This window comes from Taudactylus pleione, unplaced genomic scaffold (genome assembly GCF_031769625.1).
Source record: "Taudactylus pleione unplaced genomic scaffold, aTauple2 ptg000284l, whole genome shotgun sequence".
Taxonomy (NCBI): domain Eukaryota; kingdom Metazoa; phylum Chordata; class Amphibia; order Anura; family Myobatrachidae; genus Taudactylus; species Taudactylus pleione.
In genome coordinates, this window is record NW_028284686.1 from 2,063,480 (window position 1) to 2,072,515 (window position 9,036).

At 42.6% G+C, this 9,036-nt stretch overlaps 1 protein-coding gene across 5 annotated transcripts in view; it reads right to left on the reverse strand.

Annotated features, from left to right (window-relative positions):
* The window catches only part of INTS11 (integrator complex subunit 11), a 52,369-nt gene extending 43,407 nt beyond the window's left edge, over positions 1-8,962 (reverse strand). Inside the window, exons 1-6 of one of the 5 annotated variants that reach the window (XM_088482255.1) lie at positions 8,868-8,962; positions 4,439-4,532; positions 2,917-3,014; positions 2,721-2,794; positions 1,095-1,323; positions 729-827 (exon numbers count right to left, since the gene is read on the reverse strand). In XM_088482255.1, the coding sequence (XP_088338381.1) occupies positions 729-827; positions 1,095-1,323; positions 2,721-2,794; positions 2,917-3,014; positions 4,439-4,466 (528 nt within the window). In that variant the 5' untranslated portion in view covers positions 4,467-4,532; positions 8,868-8,962. The other 4 variants (XM_088482259.1, XM_088482258.1, XM_088482257.1 and 1 more) reach the window with 4 other exon arrangements.
* Positions 8,963-9,036: the final 74 nt, after the last annotated feature.

Below are 9,036 nucleotides of genomic sequence, written 5' to 3' on the forward strand. Positions count from 1 at the left end.
TGGCACTGGACAAAGAAAGCTCTATATATTCTATGGAGTAGCTCCCTGGAAGAATTTTCGGGATATTATCAAACATTAACAGGGATAACAAAGTTATGTATGGTCTGTGCAGTAGTATCTCCCCATTGTTTGTACACCTTGGAGAAGTGTAAATGAACACACAATGCAGTAATTCGGTAAAGCGGATTGGGTGACTGCCATAGCGCAATGGCATAAACCCTACAGCCAGCAAATAAAAGCACTGCTTATTACCAAACCAAATCCCTACAGCTAGCAAATAAAAGCACTGCTTATTAACAAACCAAATCCCTACAGCGGGCAAATAAAAGCACTGCTTATTACCAAACCAAGGGCCTGATTCAGAGCCGCTCGTAACCGGCTGCTCGTTCGCTCCAAGCGATGTTTGCCCAACTGCGCATGCGTACGGATCGTTATACGCATGCGCGAACCAGTCAGTGCGGTCGAAATTCATGTGCTCGCAAAATAGCGAATGCCTGATAATTTGAGTGACAGAAAGAGGCGAATGTGGGTGGTAACGGGGGAAGACCGCAAAGAGCGAACGGTTGATTTGAATAGCCACCCCTATTTTCTGGACGAGTGAGCGCTAATTGCATCTGGCTCTGAATCAGGCCCCAAATCCCTACAGTGAGCAAATAAAAGCACTGCTTATTATTACCAAACCAAGTACGAGTCCTGTACTGTGCCAGAATCCAGTGCAGTATACTCACAGTATATACCACAGACTCAGAGCCTACTTTAATCTGAAACATGGCAGCTCCCAGGACGTGCCCAGCGTAGTAGGCCTTAATTTCCAACTCATCATCAACCTGAAAAATCAGAAGAAGAACGAGAGGAAAAAATTATTAAGGACATTTAAGAACAAATATTAGTAGGATATGAATGGACTAATTTGTGTTTTAAAAAGCAATCCAGAGACTAAAGCAAAGGTCTAGGACACAAGATGGAAGGAAGCTATGGTGCCCCTAGAGCAGAGGGTAGTTTTTGCCAGGCGTGGCAAGCGTATTCACAAGTTACATTTACCAGCTGGAAATAGCCCCGCAGGGAGCATGTTCCTCTCTCAGCTTCTCTCTCACCTGGACAGTTTGATGAAGATTAACAGCCACCACTTTCTTCATACAGTCTTTAATCATCTGGGATGTGAAGAAGTTTGTTTCCCCTTTCTTGTCTACAGTGATCTTCCTATAATCCTCCAGCAAGATGGGACAGATGGCTTTAGTGGGGTGAGTCATGTAAATGGGTCCATCAAAGCCAACCATCTCGCTCATGTATGGCAACGCTCCACAGTGGTCCAGGTGAAAGTGGCTGGTAAAGACATACATCTCTTATCATAGAACACAAGTTCTACAGTTACACAATCCATTAGTGCTTTAAAAAAAAAAAAAGAAAAAAACTATTCCACTGCAAAAAAAAATAAAATCATTAAAAATGGGAAAAAAGTGTATTGTCTGTAAATCTGGTGCGATACAGCATCAAATTAATTCACAATACTGCATATTGCTGCTGTGATAACTGAGCAAAAATATATAGCTTTAGTGAAGAGGGAAATGTGCTGTACAGCCTTTTGTTGTATGTTAGATATGGGATGTTTAATCAGAATATTTTGAAAAATATAGCACCCAGCTATATGTTTTTGTAAATCTACCCGCATCTCTCATCAATTACCTTAATAAATATATGTTGATGGAGACATTCACTTTTTTTTTTTTTTTTTTTAAGGTGCCCATAAACGCTGAGATGTGAATACCCATGTGAATGGCCAAATATTCTCTGTAAAGTGCTATGGAATATGTGTGCGCTATATAAATAACCAGTAATAAATGAATAAATAAAATACCCAAGACATACAAATTGTATTGTTTATGGGCTTAAAGTCAGGTGTAGATCCAGTCCCCAACACTCAGGTGCATGGGCAGTTTGCATAGCATTTGTATTACTATACAGTTCTCTGTACTGTCAGCAAATATAGTGCCGTACAGATAGACCATTACAATGCTAACTTTACAAAGGCTGAACATGGACAACTGATGTCCATCAGTTTTATTACTGGTACATTTATAAATTGTTGTGTCGATGAAGGGACCCTGAAAAAGTTTTACCGATCATCCTCCACTCTCGCCTTCAGCAGCTTTGCCCCTGGAGAGCTCCTTCAGTCAAAGAGCAAATACACCAGTCATTGAATGCAGGAGAATGCATGGTTACCCGATATAGATGGTTATGATGACCTCTGGATGTCCCTGCTCTCAGGGCAAGGATGAAGACTCTTACTACACATGCTCAATGTTTTTTGGCCTCATGACTGATCAGCCAAGGGACTATAAGCACAATGTGTTTTTGTTTTGTTTTATTCCCTTCACCCTCAAGCTATTCAATTACAGACTCTCGATCAACCTGCGAGTAATTCTGAGGCAGCAGTTAATGCCCATTTCTGCTCACACCTCGAGAGGGCGACCTGCTGCACTGGTCTCTGACTAGTTCCACGCATTTTACTCTGGGGAACCGACTGCACGATTCAACTCGCGGCTAATTGAATCTGCCCCTGAGTATTTAGGGGAACAGTAAACAATAATAATTTACACAATAAAATAGGCTATAACAAATATGCAGAATTTATTATGTAAAGCAGAGCAGGAATTCCAATAAACACAAACACAGGTACGAATTCCTAGATCAAGCCGTTCATAAAGTGCTCGCTCTGTTACCTGATAATAACACAGTCCAGGAACTCTGTGAGACGTCCGTTTTGTGTGATGTATGAGAAGTCCGGGAACCGCCGCTGTTACAAACAGTAGAATATGTTAAGGTTATTACTAAAAGCATCATTGCTCTCTACAGTGATATGTAACTACACCAACTACAAAGTGCATACAATACAGAGCTCCAATATCAAGGGCTTACGTCATCATTGTATCCCATGTGCATCCCACAATCCAGCATCACATTCTTTCCTCCTATAGACACCAAGATACAGCTGCGTCCAACATCCTGCCCAGCGCCTGGCAGACAGTGAGAGAAACATCAGAAGACACAACACAAGGATCTAAAGGTGCCCACACATTAGAAGATTTTCGGCACGATTTGTTCGTAAACGATGTATCCATACGATACATTGTTTAAAAACATGCAAATCTCGCAGCTTCCGGGAATGATCCGATGAGCGGTCACATGGGTCATTTGTCGTATCTCCAGATCTTACCTACTGCAGGTAAGATCTGGCAATCTCCTTAACGATGCACTGGAAATCATTAAGGATGCACGATAGGTCGTTAGTCACATTGCACAGTTTAGCAAGATATCGTCTGTCCAGGAGTGCCGGTGAGTTGCCCGGGGAGTTCAAGGGAAATAGTTGACGAAATTGCATCTTTGGTGAGTCGTCCAGTGTGTGGGCACCTTAAGTCTTTGCCCTTATTTAAAAGGGTTTATCCACATTAAACTTTCATTTATTGCATCGTACTTGAACTCCAAGAACTTACTAAACATTATTTAAGCTTTTTCTTTGTATATTCAGTTTTTTTTCTTTGTTCCATTATATTGTCAGACAGACATTTATTTTGTTGCACCTGGCTCTGCTGGGTTCTTGGATTAGACACAATAATATCTAGATAGCAACTGTGTTTTGAACATGGTTGAAGAGCATAGAAGCTAGCCAAAAGCATAAGACAATGTAGTTAGTAAACACGGCAGAAGTACATGTAGAGGCTTGTAAGTGCCGGCTTTGCTGGCTATACAACATGAGAGAAAAAAAAAACATTAAACATGACTGTTCTCCAGGGCCATAACTAGGGTAGTGTGACCAGTGCCATGGCACAGGGCACCGCAGGGGGTGCTGTTTGGGCCTGTCAATTTTCCTGTTTATTATCATTCTCACTTGTAGCTTCCTCTTCTTTTATCCCCAGCATCTCCTGGCCTCCCCTATCTCTTCCCTGGCCCTTCCCCATGAGGGCATGGACCTTTTTCAGGTCCACTATCTTATGTCCCTATTTAAAAAATGTGTGTGTGTGTGTGGGGGGGGGCGCCAATGCTCTCTCTGGCACTGGGTTACGGCTCTGCTTTTCTCACTAATGTAATTACTGTATGATGCACAGTATTTGTCATGCATGTGCATATTTTAGTAGTTGTGCAGCATTATAATTATCGCAATAAATATCTTGTGCTCATTGTTGATACAACCTACACTTAAGTAAATTAATTGCCTGTGCATCTTCTAAATCTATGGGGATTATCTATATTTAGGGGAGATTTCTTTCAGGTTAAAGGTCATGTTACAGTCAGGAAAACAATACCTTTTCTTCCACACTAGTTAATTCAATTAAACCAAAGCACTGAAACGGTGGCACCTGGTCACTGAATGGCACTTATTAAAATGTACTAAAATCTATTTTTTTTTATTTTTTTAAGACAAATGAGATAAGATTCTTACCTAAAGGGGTAACCTTAATCTCTGGCATTTTCGGATGAGGAATGTCCTGCGATTTACAGTCTGTATAATATAAGAAAACAGTGACTTTTGGAATCTGTTAAAAGACAAAGAAAATTAGATAAAAATGGGCTGTGCAATGAGACATTTTGTATTACAATATATCAGAGGGGACCTCAATATTATTGTTTATTCATCTTACCTCTTCTGGTGCAAGCCTCATGTCCTAGACAAACTAAACAACTCATATGGCCATAGAACACTAGCATCTGAGGATTTGCATATAACTGCTCTATTTCATAGTAAAATCCCCTGCTAATAATGGCCTCGCCTCTTATGGGAGTGCACACTGAGGGCCTGATTCAGACCCGCTCGCGAGCGCATGTGCACTACGGAGCCGGCTCCGTCGTGCGCATGCGCGAGACCCGGATAGCGACGGGCAATCCGTCGCTCCTGGTCTCGTACCAAAGGGGGCGTGCTGTTGATGGTGAGTGACAGCACACCCCCTTTGGTGGGCAGGCCGGGGGTGTGGCTGCCCAGACGGAGGCGTTCCCATGGGAACGCCTACCATCTGGGGCCGGCCCCACAAGTGATGTCAGTGGGAGTGCTTTCGGCTCTGTTAGAGCCGAAAGCACTCTAGGGCTTGAGGCAACGAGACCCTGCCACAAGGGTCTCGTCGCAAGCCCGATGGCCGCGATGGTCTTGACCATCGCGACCATCTTCCTGGCCACTCGCTATGGCTGTGGGTGGTCACCCACAGCTATGCAAACGGCCAGGAGGCCGCTCTAAAAAAAACAGAAGGCCGGCCCTGATTCAGAGCGAGCGGCTCTGAAACAAGCCCTGATGTCACAGCACATGAACATGATCTATGGTACTTGGACTGTAGTTGCAGGATGCAGATATTCATCCAATTTAGGCAACTAGAAATGTTTATACAATATATTAGGCAATGGATGCCAGGGAGAAAAGTGTCTGGCAAGCTATCAAAATGTTTTAGTTCACCAAGAAAAACTTGAACTTCAAAAGTATATATATATTTGGCAGTTCATATTTTTATGCATTTCATAAAAATACACATTTTAGCTTAGTTTCTGGGATCTGACACTTAGAGCCGTATTCAATTTGAGCCAAGCCGCGATACTTTTTCGCGTCCCGGACTTTTCGCCTACTTCGCCTGTATTTGTAGACGGAAAAGTATCGCGCGCGTGCCTGCTTTACCCCGTATTCAATTTGAAAGTACGCGCAAATGGGACCTGGCGAAACTTGAACAGGCGGAAAGTACTGTCAGATTTGGGGAAATCAGCTTGACATCCCCAAAAGATGCTCTGACATGGGGGTTAGCTATGGTACCCCCTGATTTGTCTTGCTGAAGGTATTTGGTGTTTTTAAACAGGCTCAATAGCTGCTAAATAGCGTTTTCCTATACGTGGTGTAGAATAGTATTCAGGAGTATTTTTCCCAGAAAATAAGTCATCCCAGCAAATTTGGGGTACTTGAAAATGGGGGTCAGCATATTTAAAAGTTGCTAAAGTGAAGTTTAAAAAAATCGCGAAAAATCCACCTGCCGCAAACACCTGCAATCAAAAAAACACTTGGGGCATACTTGGGGACCCCCCCCCCCCCAGAGTCAAGTTCTCTAGTTTTTAACTTTGTCCCCCAACATTTTTTTTTTCGCCCCCGAAATGAAAGTGTTTTTTTTTTTAACATTTTTTGACACAGTTTACCTCGGGGGACTGTCTGAAGGCTGCAGGGGGGTTTCCACAACGCTGCACCCCAAAACCCCAATTCTGCACTTTTTTCTGCCTGCTATTCATAGGTGAAACTTTTTCGCCTATTACATTGCATTGACTTTCCGCCTAGGCGGAAAGTCTTTCAAATTGAATACGGGGTAAAAGCAAAACAGGCGAAAATGACGTCATTGGCGAAAAAGTATCGCAGATCCGGACTTTTCGCCTCAAATTGAATACGGGCCTCAATGGTTTTAAGAGAAGGGTAGTAGAAGACAAGATCAGCTTGCACGCTAGTGGCTGAGAAGCTGACATTCTAATATTAGAGAAACGCCACTAAGTGGTAATTTATCACTTGCCTATTGTAAATTAATAAAATTGTTTTTAGATACACTTAGGGCTCGATGCAATTTAACGCGAATTGAATAGCATCGCTGTTATGTCGGCGAATGGCCATTCTCGTGCCTTTAACATGGTGTTTAGTCGCGAGAACCGGCATTCTCAGACTAAACTGCCCAGCATCGCGCCATTAGATTTGTTGGATTTCTGCTCACATCGCAGGAGGTATGCGAGAAGAAATCCTTAGTCGGGCTTAACAGCGCGCTGAACTGAATAGCCATGGGAGCTCCTTCCTGGCGTTAATCAATTTGCATTGAATCGAACCCTTATAGTCCTCTCTCCTTATACCACACACAGAGATCAGGTCCCGGGACAGCAGGATTTCGAGGACCAGTTAACTCAGTGAATTCTTTTCTGAGTAACACTGCCTCACCTATATGTTTGCATTACAAGGGGTATTCAATTGTTTTTTGCGTGCCTATAAGTAATGGGCGCCCAACAGGGCAATTCAATTGTTGCTCCAATGGGACGAGAGTGCTCTTTACTTATCGTGCCAGTGGCTTAACCTGTCTAAAGTCTTGGTTAGATGCGAGCACTCAAAAGTCAGACTTTTCGCTCATTTCTGCTCACCACCTAAGGAGTGTGTAACAATTTAATTGCTCATACGGGCGCTTATGAATAACTGGCACACAAAAAAAAATGTAATCCCCCCACCCCATAGATTCTGTGAAACATCTGATGTAAGTTTTAGAGGTGATGAGATTAAGGTGCGAGGTTTGAGCTGAGGTGGAGGTAATACCGGCAGTATTACATTGAAATTTACAGTACAATGTTGGACAAATACAGGACATTGGTGTATGGAGGTTTTGGCTTTGGTCTTTTGAATCTTGAACTTTGATTAGACGTTATGCCATTGGCTATACCTTTTAGATCAGTGGTTCTCAACCTTTCCAAACAGGTCATGTTTTGAGGATGTCGGTCTGTGGATGCAGGTGGGATAATTACTGACCTAGCAAAATAGATCACCTGTACATGATAAAAGAAAATCCACAAAAGATGACCTGTTTTAAGCTGCATACACACAACAATTTTTTTGAACGATTATCGTTAAACGATAATCGTTTGAAAAAATTGTTCACTTTCTGAGTCAAACGATGAACGATTAATGTTCATGCGCGTTCACGTTTGTAGTTCAGTCAGAATTGTCAACTGAATGATTTTCATTAAGGGAATATGCAAAAATCGTTTGTAGTATAAAAAAATCGTTCATGAAATCGTTCATAAAATCGTTGTGTGTGTATGCAGCTTTAGTCATACTTTTTTAGGTATTGGAGCTACTAAGAACCACTGTACAGCATGCACCGGATGGCACATGCGAAATGTATTTACAGAAAAACCATCAGTACATGCAGGAACATTCACAGAATCAGTAACACATATGTACACCAGTAGATACATAAACCAGAGGGTCACAAATTAAGTCCTCAAGGCTCCCCAACAGTTCAGGTTTTAGAGACATGCATGGTTGACCACAGGTGACTTAATTAGTACCAATTTGATTTAACCATCTGTCCTCAACCATGGATATCTCTAAAACCTGAACTGTTGGGGAGCATTGAGGACCACGTTTGGGAACCTCTGACATAAACAGAGAAAGCAACCCTAGTATCTTCATCAGTGGTTCTCAATTCAAGTCCTCAAGTACCTCCATCAGGTCATGTTTTGAGGATATCTGTCTGGAAACAGGTGGGATAATTACTGACCCAGTAAAATAGATCAACTATGTGTATGATTAAAGAAATCCAGAAAATATGACCTGTTGGGGGTACTTGACGACTGGAGTTGAGACCCACTGATTTACACCATCTATACAGATACAACCACGAAGGAAGAAAGACAAAACTCCCACACTGACAGTGGCAGGGAATGTCTACATGGGGGGATTGGAAGGACTGATATTGCAGCTGGGCTGCTGATATTTGCCGTATTGTAACATATCACATGCTCTGTACACATCATTATAAATGTATTTATATTTGTCAGCTATGCAGCTGTCTCCTCCCCTCCGTGCATGGATGGATAAGCTATAATTACACATACATGTACATAAAACACGCCCTGGCTGCTTAGCTATGGTATAAATATGTATCACTGTAAGCAGCACACTGACTCTCACAGGCAGCAGCACACATGTGAGCAGATATGAGTAACAAATAATTATGGAGGAAATTACCTCGCAGTGATTAGCTTTCCTAACTCAACCTGTATTTCTGGCTGCTGAGATGTAAGACCAAGCTTAAAACCCGTAAGAGACCTAATGAGCCCCTACCCGATCACATCGCCAGCTGTACACCCCAAACACACACCTGACTATCAGCATCAGAAAACACCACAGGGCAGCGCCATGACACCGTAGACCAACGTCAGAGCAGAGGACCACTTTCCCCGGAACAAGGGATGGCAGGCTAGCCAATCAGGAGACGACGATGTGTCGTGGGCGTGGCCTTTACGTCTTTGTATTGGCTGACGCCGATG